This window comes from Pagrus pagrus, assembly GCF_965226575.1.
Source record: "Pagrus pagrus genome assembly, chromosome: 22".
NCBI lineage: Eukaryota > Metazoa > Chordata > Actinopteri > Spariformes > Sparidae > Pagrus > Pagrus pagrus.
In genome coordinates this window covers 2,934,003-2,957,472 of record NC_140204.1, presented here as the reverse complement: position 1 = coordinate 2,957,472, position 23,470 = coordinate 2,934,003, and the positions used below count along the sequence as shown (strand labels likewise).

At 43.1% G+C, this 23,470-nt stretch overlaps 1 protein-coding gene across 2 annotated transcripts; it reads left to right on the top strand.

Moving 5' to 3' along the window:
• The first annotated feature begins 2,698 nt into the window (after positions 1 to 2,698).
• LOC311251548 (serine/threonine-protein kinase DCLK2-like) lies at positions 2,699 to 23,466 on the top strand. 2 transcript variants are annotated; one of them, XM_084344021.1, is made up of 17 exons: positions 2,699 to 2,987; positions 3,124 to 3,277; positions 3,448 to 4,819; positions 7,910 to 8,295; positions 11,257 to 11,383; positions 12,847 to 12,978; positions 13,072 to 13,160; positions 13,277 to 13,349; positions 13,964 to 14,069; positions 14,518 to 14,575; positions 14,726 to 14,845; positions 14,934 to 15,080; positions 15,187 to 15,320; positions 15,406 to 15,483; positions 15,605 to 15,701; positions 16,506 to 16,586; positions 16,979 to 23,466. In XM_084344021.1, exons 3-17 carry the CDS (start codon positions 4,384 to 4,386, stop codon positions 17,102 to 17,104), a joined length of 2,190 nt encoding a protein of 729 aa, XP_084200147.1. In that variant the 5' UTR covers positions 2,699 to 2,987; positions 3,124 to 3,277; positions 3,448 to 4,383; the 3' UTR covers positions 17,105 to 23,466. The 2 variants fall into 2 exon arrangements, with proteins under 2 accessions (XP_084200147.1, XP_084200146.1); XM_084344020.1 differs by lacking the exon at positions 3,124 to 3,277.
• The last annotated feature ends 4 nt before the right edge of the window (positions 23,467 to 23,470 follow it).

Here is a 23,470-nt window from a genome sequence, read left to right as displayed (position 1 = left end):
TTTAAGAAGCTGGCTTGAGATTTTTTCCCCTTGAACATTTAAAGGGGCATTCTGTAGTTTTGTAGAAGAAATTCAAACCCAGAATTTTAATATTTACAATATTAATGAGGTAATAATACAAACTTCTGTCCATCAGTGAATAAACAAGCTGCTCTCAGAGGAAAATAAGGTCCCAGAACAGGATTTGAAGCTCGAAAGGTGGCAGGGTCCGCCACCTTTAAACACAGTAAGAATTTGTGTTGTGGTTTAAGGTCAGTTTGTTTATTCAGTCATGAAAACAAAGAGAGTTTGTTTGTTTATTTAGGGTTAAACCCTGTGGAGGAAGTATGAAGATCCTTTAGTGTGTAACACAACATGTAAACATGCTTTAAACATCTTCTGTGTTATATTTATATTTATTTGAACATCTGACGTAAAACAACATAAAACGTCCACAACACTGTACAAGTGCACCATTAATTTGTCCATAATTAACACATGATTTCAGTAAGCTGACGTCTTTGGGTTATTATGCGTATTGATTCATGTGTGAGAGAACATAATGGCTCGTTCACCTTGTCATATCTGGATGAATGGTTCACTGGTTTGGCTGGCAGTGGGGGGTGGGCCGGGTCGGGCCGGGCCGGGCCTGCTGCCTCGGGTCCCAGCTGTCCCCCCAGACACACAGAGGGAGGGAGGGTGGGGCCGCTTCATCCATGTGCCACAACAAGAGCTTTGACTCCTACAAAAGAAAAGAGGATGCATGTGATACACGTGAAACACAACACGGCTGAGTCAAGTCAACGTTGGATCGGTGCTGTTTGGTTATCGAGGCCAAAAACCCAAACAAATAAAAGCAAGAGAGAAAAGAAAGGAAGCCCGACAACTCTGGGACGAAGTGTGTTCCTCCAAGACTTAGAAGACCAGGACCACTGTCACGGCTACCCAATAAATATTATTGAGCACACAGAGAGGAAACATGGGGAAAGCTCGCTCATCAACAACTTAACTGTTTAATCTTCAATAAAAACACGTGTGTCAAATTAAACAAACTGGTTTTATTGGACTGTTTCCAGTCTAAGATGAACCAATCAGCTTCATATCTAACAAACAGACATGAAAGTGGTATCTATCAAACCATCCAACTGTAAACAAATAAAAGCAAATATTTGTTTTAATTTAAGGCACATTGAATAATGTTGAATTAACCAAGTTAGATATATAAAAGTCCATCATGCCGTCGGCCTATTATTGTTATTTAACTTGATTACTGTGCAGCAGACATCAGATCATAGATCGGTCTCTGTTTTGTTGCTAATTATTAAAACACGACAGATAAACCCTTCTACTAAAAGTAAAAATGAGCAATAAGCAGAGACAACGAGAGCTGTGCCGACATAATGTCATCAAATATTTAGCCGGCTAATGGATCATCTTTTATTCAGAGGTTTTGGTTCTTAATCACTTCACAAGTCTGTTTTGTAACTTGTTATATAAAAGAAAACATATATTATCATTATTAACTGTGATGTTATTACTGGTATTGGTGGCGGCAAAACCACCAGCGAGCCACAGCAGCAGTGAACAGATCATAGTGTTCAGAAGTAAAACCAGAAGTAACAACCAGCACCCCGGAGGCTAAATTAAGACTTTAAATGTAATAAATACAGATAAAGAAGTCTAAAAACGACATGTTGTAGTTTAACAGGGAGCTTATGTGCCAGACTACAGCACGTTAGCTCGGCCGGGCGGACGCTAACGTAACTCGTTTCTCCTTAAGTGTCCTGACAAACACGACAGCGGTATCATAATGTAAATTGTTTTTAAAAACAACTACCACCAGCACGTCTCACTTGCTAATGTCATATTTGTTTAATCTGTGGTTTTCCCTTGTTGTTCCAAGCTAACGTTAAGCTAGCTTGGTTACAAAAAGTACCAACCAGCAACTTTTGACTAAATTAGACTTTAAATGTAATAAATACAGATAAAGATGTATGAAAATGACATGTGAGTTAGCTTATGTGCCAGACTAAGCTAACGTCACTAGCCACAGTCTAAGCTAACGGTCTCCTGGCTTCATATTTAATGTGCAAACATGACAGCGGTATCATAATGTAAATTGTTTTTAAAAACAACTACCACCAGCACGTCTCACTTGCTAATATCATATTTGTTTAATCTGTTAAATCTGTTTCTGGGATTTGTTTTCCCTCGTTAATCCAAGCTAACGTTAAGCTAGCTCGGTAAGTACCAACCAGCACCTTTTGAAGCTAAATTAAGACTTTAAATGTAATAAATACAGATAAAGATGTATAAAAATGACATGGGAGTTAGCTTATGTGCCAGACTAAGCTAACATCACTAGCCACAGTCTAAGCTAACGGTCTCCTGGCTTCATATTTAATGTACCAACATGACAGTGGTATCAATGTTATGTTAATTGTGAAACATAAAACAAAACAAAATTCCCTTTAATCTTACAATTTCTATTAATTTAGTAAAAATAAAAAAAACATTTTTTTTTTAATCTTTAAAAAAAAACATCCACCATTTTATCTTAAATATTGTTCGTGCGGATGTAAAATGAGTGATTTTATGACAGTAAACACAATAAAACTAAACTGGATGTGAGACAAAAGACAGAAAGAGCGAGAGAGCAGGAGGAGGAGGAGGAGGAGGAGGAGGGGACGTTGTCATCACGTACAGCCGCGGATGAGCGGGGAGGGCCGGGGAGGGGCGGGGGCGTTCAGCCGGTCTCTGCTCTCTCTCTGCTGCAGCGGCCATGCTGCTGTCCGCCGCCTGTCTCGGTGCATCCCGGTCCTCCGCCGGTAACCTGCCGCCGCCGCTGCATCCCTGAATCCCGGGTTAGCGGACCGGCCTGGACCGGGTTGTAGCAGCGGATCAGTCCGCCTGGAGCCGCCGGATCCACCGGAGCAGACCGGAACAGGCACCGGGGGGGGAAGAGGAGAAAGCCTCCATAGCAACAAACCGGTTTCACGGCATTATTGGTAGGTGCCTCCCTCTGTGTGTGTGTGTGTGCGTGTGTGTGTGTGTGTGTGTTGGGCGGATGGATGGAGACAGTCAGATGATCACAGCTCAGGTTTTCATCACAGTTTGATGCAGGAGCTCCAGTTTTGTCTCCAGGTGGATGTAACGTGACAGATCAGTGGAGGAGCTTCACTGTGGCCTCCTCTTCATGGAGGTGTCATGTCCCTGTAGCACGCTGCCTGCTTTAACTTGCAGGTCTGATTTGGACTGAAACACGTCCACACTCATGCAGACGGTGCTGGAAGCAAAGGTACCGGTACTGATGATGTCCAGAGGACGTGTGTGCAATTCAGCCACCGTCATTAGTCTTCGCTCCTCTAATGACTGAATCACATTTAAACGTTTCTAGCTACTGGAGCTTAATGTGTCAGTTGTTTCATCTCTTATCCTGTCAGTGATTGTCGTCTCTTCTTTTGTCAGTGACGGAGGGATGTTGAGGTCGCTGGGAGACAAAGTGTGACCGGGACAGAGCTCCCCCCTCCCTCCATCCCTGAACAAACTGGATTACCAGGACTGCAAACCAGCGTGCCAGGTCTAAAGCGTGATCGCTCGGACTCAACGGGCTTGTCCAGGATCTACATTACAATGTGCTGGGTTTAGAGCCGGATCGCTGGGACTACAGCCGAGTTACTGAAACAGTGCAGGAAGGTCACTGCGAGGACACGTCCAAATTATCAAGTAGGGAATAGACGTTCGCTGGGATAACTGTGGATAAGACGAAGACGATCCCTTAATTTGACAGTCTGAGGTCCGGTGCCACTAACATGGATTGTGTCCATCTACAGCCATCACAGCATCCGAGTGGCCTTTGACTGATCGTTGCAGGTGTCCGGATTAAAGCATCAATGAAATACTTGAATTTCAGAGTTCTTCTAGTAGAGAAAGTCCTGTTGGTTCTGACAGTGCCCCCTTTAAAGGTTTCATGGTGTACAGTTAAGTTTGAGTAGTATACGACTGGATGTGCAACACCGATACTGGGACTACATCCTCTATCTTTTTACTGGTATTACAACTGGACCAGGTACAGGTTACCAAAAGACCAATCGACCAAGTGGACTACAAAGACCTCAGAAGTCTTAAAGGTTACAGTTCAGAATCTACAACCACATTTTAAGGACTACAACCGGATCCAACCAGAGAGTCTATAAAAAGGGTTCTGGTCACGCTGATGGGATTATAAAATATCCTGGTACCAGAAAAGTTCCCAGAGTCACCTAGCTGTTATCGGTACAGCCGAGGTTCTCTCGTTGTAAAAGACCAAAAAGGAAGTTAACGAGGATAAAAGTCACTGTTTATGTCTTTTGGAGGATGAATCTGAAGTAGCAGGATCTGTGTTGAACGCTACCGGACCACATCATGTCTTTGAGTAAGACCCTCGAGCTGGAGCACTTCGATGAACGCGACAAAGTTCGCCGGGGACGCTCCACCCGCACCAAGAGAGATGACTCCACTGCCAGCGCCGGCGGCGGGGGGTCCGGCCCCAGCTCCCGGGGCAGCAGCCTGGTCCCTAGCCCCGCCCACAGCGCCAACTGCAGCTACTACCGGACCCGAACCCTGCAGGCGCTCACCTCGGAGAAAAAGGCCAAAAAGGTGCGGTTCTATCGCAATGGAGACCGCTACTTTAAGGGTCTGGTGTACGCCGTTTCCAGTGACCGGTTCCGCTCCTACGATGCACTGCTGATGGAGCTGACGCGCTCGCTGGCGGATAACCTGCACCTGCCGCAAGGGGTCCGCGCGATCTACACCATCGATGGCAGCAAGAAGATCACCAGTATGGACGATCTGGTTGAAGGTAGGACCTTCTCTTGGGTTTATCTGATGTCACTGTGTTGGTGTTGTTCCTAGAACGTTACCGCCATAACCCAGGAAACAGTAATATTTTCTGAGATAGTTATTGTACCGTGAAAATGTCGATGAAGAGCGATATCAGATTGTTCCTTGGGTTAGGGTTAGCCCGATGTACACACTTGTCGTGGTTAGCTGGACGGTCATTAAGATCCTGGCACTCTTTAATGGACTGCTATCGGCTACAGAAACCTGATCCAACCCTGACCCCTGGACCACCTTGTTTAAATAAAATAGTGAAGACATTTCTGAATATATCTTTCTGAAGCGAGTGAAAGACAAAGTTTACCAACAAACAGACTAAAACGGAGGAACTTGGATCGAGACACCTCTGATGGTGCATTGCGGCTCAAAACATTTAATTTCTAGCATTTCTGTGGGAGGATGTGTTGTCGATGTTACTGTCTGTCTTTTAAATATGATGGTTTATTATCGACAGAAGGTTTAAAGAGCTCATTGTGAATGAAACAGTGTCTCTACTGTCTCTGCGTTGTCACACTGCCAAACTTGTCTCTCGTAGGAATCAATGGACTTTCAACCACCAGCAAGTCGTGATCGTCCAGACTTCCTGTCACTCTCTCCGTCGATCAATCGATCGATCTTCCTCTTTAAACTTCCTCACGGTCTCCTTCCTGTTTGCTCCGTCTTTGTTACTCAAACACACCTGAATTATTTATTTCTTTGTACAGCAACAGCCGGATAATAAGTAGATAATCGATACAGAGACCATCGGGTACATAGTTTATTGAAGTCAATGAAAATGAAGTTTTCAGGGATTTATATCCACAACAAAATCTTACCGGTGTCCCACTGGGTTACATGTGTTATGTCCTGACTCTGAGAGGAAGTAAGATAACGTTAATGTATAAAAGTGGACGACAGCTGGCAAATAATCCTAATCTGAAGTTAAATGTACACGCATGTAATGACATTTCTTTATAACAGTCCAGTCCATCTGCTCCTCCTCTGTCTAAAGTCGTTTAGACCGAAACAGACCAGCGACTGAGTAACATCACTTACCATCAATATTGACGTGTGACTGGTTGTAATGTCCGTTAATGAGAGTTAGAGCCAGGAAGCTGTTCAGCCAGAGACGTACTGAAAGACAGATGCATCACTCTTCGGCTCTTTGTGGAATTAATAAACTACAAACAGAGCAGAGCACGACGGAAACTCGTCGATCACGACTTCTCTGAGCATCCGAGCTGCAAGTGTTTGTTTGGAGGCTCTCCAGCACCAGAAACTACCGAACAATGTTAACAGATTTGTGTTGCTGCACTGTTGCTGTTTTTACATGTTGATCGAGCAGCTGTGACAGGAAATTGGACTTGAGCTATGACACCTAGAGCTGCAACGATGAATCAGTCAGCTATTATTCGATTGAGTAATTTTCTATTTTCTCTCCTCTATGACGGTTAACTGAATATCTTTGGGTTGTGCACAAAACAAGACGTCATCTTGGGTTTTGATTGACATTTTCCACCATTATCTGACCGATCTACTTATCAATTAATCAGAACTCTGTCAGAACAATCTCACCTGTGGACTAAATGCCACATTCAAGTCGTTTGTCTTGTGATCGTTTACATCAGCTTTAATCACAGTCATGTTGATGAGGTCCCTGAACACTGTTGGAAGCTAGAGAGATGGCAGGGTCCGCCACGTATAAACACAGTAAAACAGTATACATTGTGTTGTCCTTTAAGGTCAGTTTGTTTATTCAGTTTATGAGTTAATCGACAATGAAAGACACGACCGATACACACGTCAGAAACTGGTCCAGCTCCGAAATGACAAAAACACATTAACCAACTGACAGGAAGTGATGCAACGCTCTGCTGGCTTTTAAACTCGGGCCGCAGTCTGAGATGTTTTATTTATGAAGCAGCGATTGTTCTAGAAAAGACAGAAAATAGTAAAAAATACATCCATAATAAGTTGGAGACGACGCCGTGTCTCGAGCAGGCTCTGAAAAACGTCATTGACGTTCCCATCGTCCCGTCACGGCCCGTCAGCAGGAATCGGACCTGTAACACGGTCCGTGTCGCTGCCTTGCTCTGCTGCCGGCCGGCCGACACACAGAAGGTGTCGTGTGTTTAGTCAGTCAGGTATTTGAATGGAAAAAAAAAAAACCCAGAGCGGTTTGTCCAGCTGGTTTGAATAGCAAAGTGAAAGTCGGCACATGGAGAGACAAGGTCACACACACATTACCTGCAGGGAGAGATAACGAGTGTGTGTGTGTGTGTGAACATGTAATAGGATGAGAGAGAGAGAGGAAAGGTGTGTTTTTGAGGGCTACACAGTCTGACAAGTTTGTGTGAGAAAGGTGTGTGTGTTGGAAAGATAGCGAGCTCAGAGAGGGAGGAGACGGGAGGGGAGCCATTTTTAACCATATAAGGTAAAACAGGAGAGTGACTGTGGGCTACTGCACACGTGATTGGCTGCAATCTGCCAGAGAGATTTAATATGATTTATTACTTTAATATAAAAGTTGTAATTTATTAAAACGACGCTCGGAGGACGTGGAAACAATGAGACTTGTTGGGCGTTTAAGATGTTTTAATATCATAATGTCACACGTAAGAGACACTTGTGTACCGCTGGGTAGATTAGTAGTGATGTTGTGCATCATGTTATATGAAGATATCATGTTTTTTTATGTATAAAGTAAGTTTAAGTGTCAGATAAATGTAGTGGAGTAAAAGTACAGTATTTCCTCTCTGTGTCTGTATCATATAAATATAATATTACAACCTGAACGCTGCTGTTCATTGATTTCCATGTTTTCTTCGTGGATCATCCGCCGTCGAGGACGCTGCCGTCTTTCTGACTGACAGGTCGCTCAGCAGAGTGTCGAGCTTAGAGAGACAGACGGGAGTGAATCTGACATCTGCTGTCACCTTCACTCATCCACACACACACACACACACACACATTACATTATAAAGTAGCAGAAAATGGAAATACTCAGTTGAAGTACAAGTACCTCGATGTCCAGTAACATAACGTCTCCTTCTCCCGCCCTGTCTTTACTCAGGTGAGTGCTACGTCTGTGCCTCCAACGAGCCGTACCGAAAGGTCGAGTACACCAAGATCTCCATCCCAAGCTGGAAGCCCGGTGCCAGTGCCGGGATAGCCCCCGCCGGCTCGAGCCGGCCCGCGACGGCGTCCGCGGGGGTGTCGGCGAGCACCACCGTCCCCAAAGAGCGTCCTGAAGTTCGGGAGGGAAGGGACAGCAAAGACTACATCAAACCCAAGCTGGTGACGGTGATCCGCAGCGGCGTGAAGCCTCGTAAGGCGGTGAGGATCCTGCTGAACAAGAAGACGGCGCACTCCTTCGATCAAGTGCTGGCCGACATCACGGAGGCCATCAAGCTGGACTCCGGGGCGGTGAAGAGGCTGTACACGCTGGATGGCAAACAGGTGAGGAAGGGTTCGGTGCTGCTGTGTCTTTTAGCTTCGACAGAAAATGTTTGTCAGGACCTCAGATTCAGGTGTCAATGCTTCAGATCAGAGAGGGACGACTTCTCGCTTCTTCTTGGTGGCTCAAGGTCAAAGGTCAAAGTCACTGTGACATCACAATATTCTGCTAAAAATGCTCATTATTCCACGCACAGCTCAGGAACGGCAACTTGAGGAGGTAAAGTCTAGTTTTGAAATATTTCGGGCATTTTTTATGGCTTTTATTTGATGCTTGACAGCAGAGAGATGACAGGAAGTGAGTAATGAGAAGGTCTCTGGACGGACCTGAACCGGAGACGTCGTGGTTCATGTTCAATCGCCTTAAACTATTGATTTCAGTCATCTCGCTCAGATTTAAACTGCAGTAGGTTCACAGCAGGCGAATCGAGTTACCGCACTTCATTATTAGATGAGTCCTGGAATGTGTTCTCCGTCTTTAAGGGCTCGTTTTCAGCCTGAAGTGTCGGGACAGCGAGTTCAGTCTCCTCGAAGCTTATTATTCACGACTCTCAGCTAAATGTGGCGTCTGTTTGAAGCCGCCGAACTGCGACAGTCAGCTAAAGTTAGCTTCTCCGTCCTCGTGTTGAACAGACGCTGATCCTCTCTGAAGCTCCTTTTGTGCACTCAGATCCAGTCGAAGAACGTGGATTTAAACGTATCACACATTCACTGGTGGGAGGCTATTTATAACACACACACACACACACACACACACACACACACAGTATTTGAAGTTACAGATAAGACTGTTGGCTGTGACACAATGACAGTGAAGAGCTGAAGAAAATCAGAGAGCTTGTTGGAGTAAACACACACACACACACACACACACACACACACACACACACACACACACAGCGTCAGCCTTGAGAAAATAAAAGCAATGTTTGCGTACACTGCCTTCAAAACAAAAGCATCCATTACAGTACAGCTCTTCAGTATTTTATGATTTTATTTTTTAAGTCCTTCCCCCGTGATATATTTAACTGAGCTGATGTCAAAATGTAATTTTTTTTTACATACACAATAATTAATTTAAAGAGTTTACAAAGTGCACTCGAGTAAAAGTCTTAAAGTATCTGAGATTAAATGTACTTAAGCATCAAAAGTACAAGTAAACATATATTCAGACGTGTGTATACACTGTTTACTAATCGTCGTCTGATCTTCAGTATTTTTTGATTGTCAGAGACAATGTTCTACTTCAGCTCTGATACAGCAGATATGGTAATCTGCAAAGTAACTTGTAACTAAGGTTGTCAAATACATGTAGTGGAGTAAAACGTACAATATTTTGTCTCAAAAATGTAGCAGAGTGGAAGTAAAGTACAAGTACCTTAGATTTGTACTCAAGTACTTGAGTAAATGCGCTTAGTTACATTCAGTGACTGGTAACTAGTAACTAGTGTCAATTCAATGGAGAAAAATGCAGAAAATGTAATACTCAAGTACAAATACCTCAAAATTACTTGAGTGAATGTATGTAGTTAGATTACATCACTGGTATCGAGCCACAGCAGTAATAACAGCTTCAGTAACTTACTTAATGAGAAATACTGAAGGCTTTTATTTTGAAAGGCAGCGTGTCATGACGAGAGGCTTTTATTCTCTTCAGCCTGAATGAAACAAGGCCCGAGTGTGTGTGTGTGTGTGTGTGTGTGTGTGTGTGTGTGTGTGTGTGTGTGTGTGTGTGTGTCCTCCCCTCGTCCTTTCAGTTTGTGCAGCCACCTCAAGCAGCGGGACAGAAACCCCATCTCACACACACACACACACACTACACACTGCAGTGTGGTAACCATGGTAACCAGCCATCCAGTAACAGCCCCTTTCCTCCTCGCGCCAGACAGACACACACACACACACACACACACACACACACACACACACACACACACACACACACACACACACAGACGGTGCAGATCCGGAGGCGTTGGGTAAAAGTAAACCGGGGGGGGGGGGGCAGCGGGCTGGAGGAGGAAGTGAGAGGTAACATGGAGGACAAAAGGAGGGAGGAGGATGGAAAAGAGGACAGAAGAAGAAGAATAAAGGTGTGAAGTTATTGTGTAGATGTGTGTATTTACTGTACGTGTGCCACTTCCTGTCGAGCAGCCGCATCATTAACATTCCTCGCTCTCTGTTCAAGACATAATTCAACAGTGTGAAAGATCAATAACTCCGATCTGTCCTCTGAAAATGAAGCTGCAGGACAGTTAGCTTAGCAGAGGCTAACAGTGCAGGGAAAACGGTCTGAAAGTGATGAAATCTGCCTTTAAAGCTCACTGAATAAAGGAACAGTACACTCAAAATTATACATCCAGTCACTCACACTAACACAACATGCCGATATACTGGCTTCTTTGTTGCCAGTGGAGAAAGTCACCAGACTCCCTTAACAAATCACTCGATTTAGTGAGTTGTTGAGTTAAAAGAAACTTTATAAACTCTGTGAAACGCCGTCTCTGACAAATTCTTCATTATTCAGGCCTTCTTGTAAATTCGGCACAAGTTAAACTTTATTTTTCTGTCTGCTTTTGTATAAAAACCCTCCTGTCTCAGTGATGTGCATGTTTCTTTTCATTAAAAGTGGGGACTTTCCTGATTATAAATGTGGGAGCCCAAATAAAACAAAGTGAATAATCCTGCCAGACTGTACTCAGGTAAAAGACAAATCCGTTGCCTCATGTCTCCTCTCTGTCCGTCTGTCCGTCCGTCCATCTGTCTGCTTAAATCTGGGACATTTTGATGAATGATTTGTATTTTAATCCTCAAGACAGTTCTTAGACAGCACAGTGTGTGCTTGTTTTTGTGTCCATTGAAGCGCTGCCAGCAGAGAACGTGATTAGAATAATATTCCCAGCTGTCGTCTGCACACACACGTCTGGTTGATTCATCAATGTGTGTGTGTGTGTGTGTGTGTAGCTGACCTGTCTGCAGGACTTCTTCGGCGATGACGATGTGTTCATGGCGTGCGGGCCGGAGAAGTTTCGCTACGCTCAGGACGACTTCGTGCTCACACACAGCAGCAAAACACCGACTTTTGTGAATGGTGAGACACACACACACTTTTTAATACTTTAATTTACTGAATTTATCACGTTTTCTCTCATTTCTGACACTTTGAGGACGCAGCACTTTACTTTCTGTTCTTCTTCTCTGTGACTGCGCTGTGTTTCTGTTTCCTTTTGTTCCTGACGTGACTTGAAGGTGCATGTCAGGATATGAAGTCTCCTCCCAGCTCACGTCAGGGATTTTCTTTCATTAAAATCATGTTTAAACTTCTATTAAATTAAATTATTAATTCATGGGCCCCGCTGAACTCCATATACTCCTCACGTTATACATTTTTGAAGTTTTGGGTGTAACTTCTGGTTTCCCGAACATTTCAGCTCTCTCGCTCTTTTGGTTTCAGAGTTACGATGTCGAGTTTCACCCACATTTCACATTTTTTTTGTGATTCCTGGTGTTCTGAACCGATCAGCTCAGTTTTCACTGTTTTGGGTTGAAGCTTGTCCTGAATATCTTATTCACAACATTTATATAGTTGTTGCTGAATGTTTACATCAAATTAACAACAGGAAGTCGTGAAGTGTTGAAAGTGTAAAAAATGTCTCCACTAGTTTTTACTCTTTGAGTTGTTTGGACCTGAATGTGTCACAGATCTTGTTAAATAAAGCTTCCGTAACTTTTTGGGTTATTGAGGATTAATTTAATTTCCCTGAAACTTCAGTATGTGGAAGTGTTGAGATTTATTTCGTATATATATTAAACATTCAAGAATTTTTGTTGATATTTGTTGAATATCAGCAATTTCATTTCAGGATTTTGTGTTTCATGAGTTTTCGTGTACGTTTAAGTGATTTACTTTACGTAGAAAGACAGAACAATAATTTCCTGCATTTAAGGAGGATAAGTCCACAAAAAGAAGACAATAGAAATATTCATAAAGGTCTGTAGAACACAGACTGTAGACTGGACCCAGTTTCTGTCTTTAGCTGTTGTGAGGACAAAGTTTTGGACCCTCGGTAGATCTCACCACACTGGGGTTGAGTCAGTATGAAACTGGTGACTACACAAAACAAAAGACTGACGACACCTTATCAAAGAAACGGTCTGAGAGGAAAGAGCTCGTTTCTGAAGACGGTGGATTGGATCAAGTGATTCCCAGCAATCGAACACTCCTGGCCATTTTTGTGGTTCTGGCCCTGATGAGGATTCATCGAAGCAGAACAAGGGGCTGGTTATCATCTGAAGACACTTCTTAACACTTGTGTCCCTAAGTGGGAATAAATGAGGTTTATTATTTCCTTCTCCATCATCGTTTCTGTCAAGACAGTCAGAAATAGATTTTTTTAAATAAAAAAATCTATTTCTATATATAGTATAAACAAGCTGTCAGATTAGTTACAGAACATTTATCGCCTCTGACAGATCAAAGATAAAGTAATCTAGTAAACAGACACCAGAGTAAATACAGTCAGCTGGTCTCTGATGATGAGCATCTGTCTCCAGACTGCAGAACCAAGGTGTCTCGCTCCATCGCCCCGTCCAAAGCTACAACTCCCAAGACTCCCAGCAGCTCCGGCTTCTCCTCCTCCAGGACTCCGCCCAAAGGCCCGGCGAGAACCAAGTCTCCAGGTCCAGGTGAGAACCAATCAGAAGCCACACGATGACACATGTAGCTGTGAGTCACAGATTACTTTGACCAATCACATGGCTCCTTTCTCTCGTGTGCAGCCAATGAGGCGTCAGGATCGCAGTCAGGTGGGAGGACGTCGCGCTCTGGCACCTCCTCCACCAGTCCGGGGACACGACGCAGCCTCAAGGTGGGACTGATTGATCGATTGATTATTGATTGATTGGCTGATGGATGATCAGTAGATTTGCGTCTAAATATGATTTTTAATATTTTAAGACTAAATCTCGTTATTTCGGTCTCCAGATGTCTCCTCGTCGAACTTCCTCTACTGATGTGAACGGAGAGGCGGAGCAGCCAGACGACACCGCCGCCGAAGGTGTGTGTGTGTGTGTGTGTGTGTGTGTGTTTGTGTTCTGACCGTTTGTATTTAAAGTTTAGACCCAGTTTAAAATCTCAAGCACTGACTAAGAAAGCTCGGAGTTACAGGATTGACCTCTGTCCACACATTTGTTGATAAGAGTCCTGCATCAAGCGACTTTTCAATGTTTTGAGGCTGTGTGTTTTGATGCTGTGTGTTTTGTGGCTGTGTGTTTTGTGGCTGTGTGTTTTGATGCTGTGGGTTTTGAGGCTGTGTGTTTTGTGGCTGTGTGTTTTGAGGTTGTGTGTTTTGTGGCTGTGTGTTTTGAGGCTGTGTGTTTTGAGGCTGTGTGTTATGAGGTCGAGTATCTAAGTTAATTTTTAAAAGCAGCGTCTCCAGAAAAAACTGAAGAGCCCTAAAAAAACACTCTCTGTGCAGCCTGAAAACCTCGAGCTTCTGCATCACACGGAGCAAAGACTGAAACCCTTTGAAGCAGAAAAGACTTGAAGCCTGAGTTTCTGGGTTCAGAAGTGAACTTTCACAGCCAGAAGCTTCATGAACGCTGTCAGAATGTGAAACGTACAGAGCTGAAAAAAAAAGTCACTCTCAGACTTTTTCTTCTTCTCCCACAGTGAACGGTAATCGCTCTGTTTCTTCCTCCATCATCAACGAGAAGTACCAAGTGGGTAAAGTGATCGGAGACGGAAACTTTGCGGTGGTCAAGGAGTGCGTGGAGAGGTGAGGAGCATAGAAACGTACCATTTAAAGGAACAGTTCACCCCAAAAATGTAAATCCAGTCATCATCTCCTCCCTCCATGCTGATATAAAGTCAGGGAAAGTTTCGTAGTCCACAAAACATTTCTGGAGCTTCACAGCAAAACAAACTTCAGGACAGTTCAGGACAGGACAGCTTGGGACAGTTCAGGAGGGATATATCATCATTAATTATGGATTTTGGAACTAAGTAGAACCAAGAGCGGACCATAGTATGGAAGGAACTGTATCAGAACCTGCAAGACAGTCCAGTCGTAAGATGCAGGCAGGGCGAACAGTCTCCCATTCATACTGACTGGTGGTGGGATCTGGAAGAACACAGAGGACTAACAATAATAATAATAATAACAACAATAATAATAATAATAATAATAATAATAGTAATAAGTCTTGTTGTGTTTTGACTGACAGGCTGACGGGACAGGAGTACGCTCTGAAGATCATCGACAAAGCTCGCTGCTGTGGGAAGGTAACACCTTCATCCTTTTATTCTAATAATAGGCAAAACTGACACAACACCGAGCATAGAAGTTTAGATTTTTGTTAAAAGATAAATATAATGAAGCTTGTGTACTGTGTGTGTGTGTGTGTGTGTGTGTGTGTGTGTGTGTGTGGACAGGAGCACCTGATAGAAAACGAGGTGGCGGTGCTGCGGAGGGTCCGACATCCCAGCATCATCCAGTTAATCGAGGTGGATGAAACGCCCAGTCAGCTGTTCCTGGTCATGGAGCTCGTCAAGGTGCCTCTTCTTCTTCTTCTTCTGTTCCCCTGCTTTCTATGTATTTCTTCTTCTTCTGTTGTTATTCTCACGCCTGTGCCTCCTTCAGGGCGGCGACCTGTTTGACGCCATCACCTCCTCCACTAAGTACAGCGAGCGTGACTCCAGCGCCATGGTGTTCAACCTGGCCGGAGCCATCAAGTACCTGCACCGGATGAACATCGTCCACCGAGACATCAAACCGGAGAACCTGCTGGTACGATGTCACATCGTCATCATGACACGACACCAGATACCACCTGAGAAGTCTGAAAACTGAAAACACGGCTCTAGTGTGACGTGTTTGTCCGTGTGTCCTGCAGGTGTGCGAGTATCCAGACGGCACTAAATCCCTGAAGCTGGGTGACTTCGGTCTGGCGACGGTGGTGGAGGGACCGCTGTACACCGTGTGTGGCACGCCGACGTACGTCGCCCCGGAGATCATCGCTGAGACCGGGTGAGAGAGGAGACGAGTCGAAGGCAAGTTTCTGGGTCAGAAAAGGTGAACTGACACTGAACTGTGTGTGTATGTGTGTGTGCAGGTATGGTCTGAAGGTGGATATCTGGGCGGCGGGAGTGATCACCTACATCCTGCTGTGTGGATTCCCTCCATTCAGAAGGTCAGTGGAGACGATTGTTTTGTTTTATATTAAGTATCTGGTGTTTTTAGTGACATCCATAACTAAGTCGTCTGTTTGGTCGGTTCCTTTCATAACGTTTCCCTCCTCTTCCTCTCCGCAGTGAGAACAATGTGCAGGAGGAGCTGTTCGATCAGATCCTCAGAGGGAAGCTGGAGTTTCCGTCTCCGGACTGGGACACCATCAGCCTGCCAGCCAAGGTACCGCTCGTCATCAGATGGGGCGTTCACACGCTGGGGGGGACAGTCCGACATCAGGACACTGCAGTCAGCTCAAACACAGTTCAATGACATTTATTCAAACAAAGTAATAAAGACTGGGCTTCAACCTTCAGTCGTCTTAAGTACAAAGTGAGAAACCGTCAAATACAAGTTGTTTGTTTTGCTTGAAATCATAATTTCATTAATAAACATGTTTGTTTTTTTTTGATGAAATTCCTCCTCAGCTGTTCGCAGTCGTGGAAGAAGTGTAGAAATACTGTAACACGTTTAAGTACTACTTTAGAGTTGTACTGAGTGAAAATACATCAAAATGTTATTAAAATTACTAAAAATAAAAGTACCTGTTACGCAGGACGGCCCATTTCAGGATAATGAAGAGTACAATATGTTATTGAATTATAATAATCGATACAATTCAGTTTTAGCTCTTATCTTTATCCACAATAATACATCATAATGTTTCTTTTCATTATATTTAGACAAATTAATCTCAACCAAATAAATAAATAAATGTAATCGAGTATAAAGCAGATTATTTCTCTCTGCGTTGTAACCAGGCAGAAGTATGAAGTAGCAGAAAATGGAAATACTCAAGTAAAGTACCTCAAAGTTGTACTTAAGTACTCGGGTAAACACTTACTTTCCACTTGTGTTAACACACGAGACGTAACGTGTTGAGCTTCAGCTGCGACACACTGTTGATTGATTACTGAATCAATAAATCTAAACGCTGTTCATGTGAAAGAGTTCAGGCTGCTGACAGTCACATGACCTGCTCCCCAGATGCTGATTAGCCAGATGCTGCAGGTGAACGTGGACACTCGTTTCACTGCCGAGGAGGTCCTGTCGCACCCCTGGGTGACGGTAAGCGCACACACACACATGAATGTACACTACACACATACAGACGACAGTTTTATCACCCAGATTTTCTAGAAATCACTTTGTTTTAAGACTTTTATGAAAACTTCAGCTTCTTTTTGTCAATAACTCTGTAAAACACGGGACTGATTCTCTCTTCTTCTTTTAAACTTTGGAGGGCCGTCTTTAGGTGCAGTGTTTTATTTCAGCCACCGTTTTAAAAAAAATCTGCAGCCACAAAAGTTTGTTTTTTGTTCACTTGTTTCTTTAAAATAAGTTTCTGAAACTTAAAGTTCTCTGAATTTTGAAAGTGCTTAACTTAAAAAAAAAAAAAGTAATCTGAGTACTGACTCTGTGCTTTGGTTCAAACGTGTTATTGATGTGTGTCTGTTTAGGATGAGGCTCCTGTAGACTCCAACACTGTGAGCAGCACTGAAGACCAGACCAGTGGAGACGCACCGGAACCAGAACACGAGTCCCCGATACTGGAAACCAAACAGGTTCCTTCCCCTCTGGTCTGAACCACATTCCCCTTTTTCATCGACTGGAAACCAAACAGCTCGTTTGATCTGCTGGAAAGTTTCCACACCTCTGGTCTAGACTCGTCCTGGACTCAGGAAGTTGTCCTGTTTTCTTTTGAATGAAGACTAAATGACTTTCATCACCTCCAGTGTTGAACACACCCTGTTTGCTCTTTTGGAAACCAAATGAGTTTTATCTTCTGGAAGCCAAACAAGTCCACCACCATCGAGTCTAGGATCGGACCCGATTTCACCACCTGGAAACCAAATGACTTCTCTCAAACCTGAACTAGAAAACACTATGTTTTATCTTCTGGAAACCAAACAAGTTCCCTTATTACTGTTTTTTGGACATGTTCATTTACATCTTCTGTAAACTGAACAGAACTTATTAAGTACAGTATGCTCTACGGAAAGTTCCTCCACCTCTGGTCTGGAACACCTTCCTTTTTCTTCTCATTGAAACCAAACCAGTTCCCTTGTTTTTGTTCCAAAACACATTATTCATCTACTGAAAACTGAGCAAGTTCCCTTAAATCTTGTCCCAAGTACATCCTTGAAACCAAGTCAGTTCCCTCACCTCGGGTCAAGAACATGTTTCCTTCTACGTACTGGAAACCAAACAAATTTCCTGAAATCTGCTCTAGAACTCAACCAGTTCTTCCACTGAAAACCAATTGACTTCCCTCGCCTCCTAAGTCTAGGACGCACCCAATTTCATCAACTGGACACCAGATAGGTTCCCAAATCTGTGGACTAGAGCACGTCCCCTCTAATCAACTGGGAACCAACAAGTTCCCTCACTCATGGTCAAGAACTCGACCTGTTTTTTCTATTTCTTTGATTTACTGGTAACCAAACAAGTTCCCTCGCTTCAAGTCCAGAACTTCTTGGTGTCTACTGGACACCAAATAAGTTTCCCTCCTGTTGGTCTTAAAGACCTTCTGTTTTATCTACTGGAAACTGAGCAGGACTCCTTAACTTTAGTCCAGTCTTTATCTCATAGAACCGGTCCTCACCTGTGGTCCAGAACAACACTAAACTGACTGAAGACTTTCAAGAGTCCTGTTTCTGCTGCTGCACTGGAAAGTATTTAAATTCTCCTTGACGAGCTCCGTTGAACTTCTGTTAGACGTCCATTTTGCTCGATAGGAGGAGTCCCATTTTGTTTTGGCTGGACATTAATGAAGTCGCCTCACTGCTGCTTGGAGGACACCCACCATATCAACACTGGGACACCATGAAGGTGCTATTGGACACATCCTTTTCATCACCCAGTGTCTCATGGGACTGGACCCATCTCGTGAAAATGGCCCTTACCTCTGGTCTGAATGATGAACTCAGAGGCTCTGAAAAAGTCTCAAACCACTTTCATAAGGATACAAACAACTGATTCACTGGCAAAAGGTCCCTCTGGTGTAGGGATTATTTTCTCTGTAGTCCCTGACGCTTGGCGGCCAGGATGTCTTCCATTTATTCTGGGAAACGGTCCAATTCCTCCTGCCTTTACCCTACAGCTCTCCTTCCACTGACCCGAAGGACGTTTCTCATTTCCTCTACTTGGTGCCCACCAACCCAAGGAGATATGAGTACTGTGCCTGTTTATGCTGCTGATGAATTCCCCTTAATATCCTACATGTCAGCCGTTTCTTCACCGGTTCAGCTCCTCAGATCCCAGCTCCTGTCATCAGCTGTATAGACGGATAAGGCTCATTGTTTTCAGTTTTTCATTTTTGTTGCGGAAATATGTCTTTGTTTTTAGAGAGGAGGGAATAGTTTGACATTTCGGTGTGAAAGAGTTGGATGTTCCTCTATACCATTCTCATGTCTGTAACATAAAAGATGGAGGAGGAGCCGGGGGTCATTAGCCTAGCTTAGCTTGAATACTAAAGGATACCGAAAAGGGGGAAAGAGGAAGCCTTAGATCCAGCTGTATTTTTGAGCTTTGAAGCTAGCCGTTTCCCCCGTTTCCAGTCTTTAAGCTAAGCTAGGCTAATCACCTCCAGACTCCAATCTTCTCACCAAAACATGAACTGGTACAGATTTTGATTCCACGCAAATCTTATGTTTAAAACCAAATTTCCACTTGGATTTCAGTAGCATTGATTCCTTCAAAACCTTTAACTTTTTAAACTAATGTTCTGAATAATAAGGAGTTTCAAAACAATGAGCCTTATCCACAAAGACTCAGTGTCCTCCTCCACTCCACTGAAGGACACTTTCTATCACCCAGCCCCCGTCCTTCCCCTTCCCCCCCCCACGCTTCGTACTGTAACTCAAATCAACCGAGTGACTTCCAAACCTCGCAGTTTAAAGAACAATCTCAACAACCTTTCGAGGTTTCTACCTGCAGTATGACTGAGGTGAAGGGCACGTTCCAGTCCAAACCCAGAGCTCCCTGCCTCTCTCCTCCTGCCTGCAGTAAACGGAGGATAAAACATGTTGTATATACTGTAAATATCACTCTTGTCTGTTGGTGTCTATCTGTGTGAGTCAGTTGTGAAGTAGGGAAATAGTAGCAGTTTGAAAAAAAAAATAAAAATACTACAATGAAAAGAAACAATCTCATCATAGACACGATGTGTCAGCGCCCTGAAAAAACCTTGTTTTTCCTCAAAGTTTTAGATTTTAAAGATGATTTTTCTCATTGATATCGAACAATTTGCAACATTTTTAAAATCTACAGTGGTGGAATGTAACTAAGTATAGTTACTCATGTACTGCACTCAAGTATCAGTACTTCTATTATACTATTTCTATTTCATTACTCTGTTGACATTTCAGAGAGAAATACTGTCCTTTATACTTATTCATATATGTATTGTAAAAAACGACCAAACAGTACAGTATATAAAAACTGAGCCTAAATGATTAATCAAGTTATAAATTAGTTGAATTATCTTAAAATTAAGCAGCAACTTTTATAACCTAAAACATTTCATGGTTTCAGCTTCTCAAACTTGACGATTTGATGCTTTTCTTGGTCTTACAGTGTTATTCTAATGTTTATAAACCTTGGCCCGATTCGTTTTTTCCATTTTCCATTTACAGTTGTTAGCCTACCCCTTGTTTTCAAATGCCCCATTGCCCCTCAGAACAGAATTACAAGGAGTAGTCCCCCAAATAAATGGGACCACCCTTGAAGACCCTCATACTGGGCCTTAATTTAATAAATGAATAATGAGTACAAACAGTTTTGGCATTGATGGGGCTGCAATGTAAACATTTGGGGCTGCATCCGTCAGTACGTCCACTAGGAGTGTTTGCTCTTGACATCGAGGAACTTCAGAGATAAACCCTTTTGCCAAACTCGCTCTGTTGAAAACCACCAGACTCCATTAACAAAAACACTAATTTTATCTTGCCGAACACGGGAGTTGCTATTTTTTTCCGCTTCGTCGATCCGTTCGTCTGTTTGTAATATCTTGTGACTCTGGTGTTTTAAAAAGTTAGTTCAGAAAATAAGCAACAAGAGAAAATAATCGTGGGTTGAGTCCAACTAGAAATTGTTTTAAAATGTACTCCCAATTCTGCTTAAACATTAATTCATTCCCGTTAAGAAATAAAGCTATTTACAAAGTTTATCAATACTTGTACTCTTACCTTACATGTACGATGCAGGACTTTTACTTGTAATAGAGTATTTTTACAGCAGGGTGTCAGTACTTTTACTTCAGTAAAGGATCTGAGTACTCGCTCCACCACTGATGCTAAAGTAAATAACATGAGATTCAAGGTTTCTGAGGGTTGCTGATGAACTGTAATGAAAGAGTTCTTACCTAAAAGTTCCTGATTGATCAGGTAGCAAACGTTGCCTAGCAACAAAGGACTTGACAGTGATGGATCTCTTTCCTTATATGGACATGTGTCTGTGAGATGTGACGTAGTGGGTCACCTACAGTACCAATCATATCGCTCCATCCACACATCCATCATGTTGTCTGTTGATGTTACAGCTTATACGAATCACTGAGGACGAAGAAAAGGTGTGTGTGTGTGTGTGTGTGTAAATAAGTGTGTGAGAGATGTTCTGAACTACAAATCATGTGAAGCTCAGTGTGTGTGTTTTGTGCGAGTGTGTGTCTGCATCAAGGGAAGGGGGTCACTTAGTTTTAAAACTTGAGAAGTCAGTCGTCACCTGGAGGATAAATGTGTTGACCTGATGCAGTGTTATGACCTCACCATGACCTTTGAACTTAGCACGACCTTTCCATGGCCTTGACCTTTGGCGGGAGTCGCTGATTAAGAGTTAGACGAGGTTGTTCTGTCGAGGCCACGTTGCAGATCTTGAGCGGACGACTGCGAGACCTTTAAAAAAAACGCGTATTTATTTTTCTTTAATGAATAGACTCAGAAGATTTAGCATCAAAGACATTCACAAGTTATTGTTTTCTGGATTAAGAGGTGAACAGTAAAAAATTCAGCATGACAAAGTTTTCTACCTGAAACATGCAGCTAGGATCCAGGAAATCAAACATTTCCTGCATTTGTCTCCAGCGGATCAATCTGAAATATGTCAGGCAGTAGTTTTGTACAGTCTGGTGGAGTTGGAGGTGACAGGCTGCACACCTTCAACTTCTCAGTGAGGTAACTAACTCCTTTCCCCTCATTGATGTTATCAGCTGAAAAAAAAAAGCTGAAAGCTGAACTGATGAAACGTTGTAGATATTGTGACATGCTATGCACCATGAAGCACATTGTCACTTTTCTGCCTTGATTACATATTCATGATGTTCACCTCTACAGTGTTTAAAATCTGTCATGCTGAAAAAAAAAGAAGACATTTAACGATCCTCATGAAGTCGTCTCCATGCCAACACTAATCGTCGACACATCGGTCCTCACACTAGTTGTTCACTTCCTCCTGATTGATTAATCGACTTTTCAGCAATAAAAGTCAAACTCTTTCAATCAGCGGCTCGGCCTCTGACCTTCTATGCCTGCTATGAACCCAGTAGTCTTAATTCTTTTCTCTTTGCTTTAAACCAAACCAAAAGGAGCCTTCTGTTGACGCTGTTAGCGGTGCAGCCACACCTGCGTCAACAAGCAGCTGAAATCTTCTCCGTCTGCACGACGTCTGTGTCGAGCTGCCATCTGACGCTGATGTGCAGTTAATGAAAAGCAGCACAGACGTGTTTTAGAAGTGAGGAGAGGCGGCAGAGAACGGATCAGTACCATCAGCAGTAACGTTAAATAAACTCATCGTGGGTTTGGCACGTTCCAGCCAAACGGGTAACGTTTCTTTAGACTGACTTTGGATATTTGTTTTGGTTCTTGTTTTTCCAAAGATGACAGAGAACTGACATAAATTAAAGGAACAGTTCAGCCAAAAATGTAAATTCAGCAAAATAGCGTCGCACACGTGATGTCATAGACACGCTCCCGATGAAAACCAGGGGTTAGTGCTCACGCTGTCTGAAGCTACAGTGAAGATTAAAGTAAATAACGTCTCTTCTAATCAGTTTCTGGGGACTTGGACGACGCTGGACGAGCTACATGGAGACGTTTTATGTTTCGTCTCTAGCTGCTTCAGTTGTTTCAACTCTGTTTTACTGCAAAGCTCCAGAAATGTTTTGTGGACGACGAGACTTCACCTGACTTTATATCAGTATGGAGGGAGGAGATGATGACTGGATTTACATTTTTTGGGTGAATTGTTGAGTGGATTTCAGTGATTTGACTCGGGGTGGCTGCAGGTTTGAACCCTTTGTCTGTGTTTTTTAATGCAGTGTGAATGTGTGTGTGGTCATTTCACATCTCGCCTCATGTTAGACAGGAACTGTTTGTTTTATTAAGTGCAGTAGACAAATTAGGGATGTGAAACCAAACTGGGCTGGTTTTCCTAAAAGGATCTGAGGTTCAGTTCAATCAGCTCAAACATGATGACTCGATCATTTTATTCTGTAAGAAGTGGTCATGTTTTAGTTTTGAAGACGATCCAGTGACTCGACTCAACCTTGAACGTGGCAGCGAACAGAAAGAAGCCTTTTGACGCGTGAAAAGGTTTTTAATTCTTTAAAGATTATGAGCTCAAACTTTCTCAAAGTTGATTCACTTTGAGTATTTTAAAATCTAAATTAAATCTCTGCTGGCTTTTTTCTCTGCAAGACACTTTTAGGAAAACTAGTCCTGGGTTGAAGTGGAAGGAGATGTGAGGAGAACAGTGTTTTGAAGACATGTTGTAGACATGTTTTAATGCTAACAACGATCTGTAACGTGACGTGTGTTGATATGAAACGTGTGTGTTTGTGGCGATCAGGCTGCAGGCGTTCGGCCAAAAGAAAAAGCCTGATGTGCATCGAGAAAAGAAGCGATCGACTGTGAAAATAAAAGAGTGATGCAGTGGCATCATGTTAACCTGCTGCG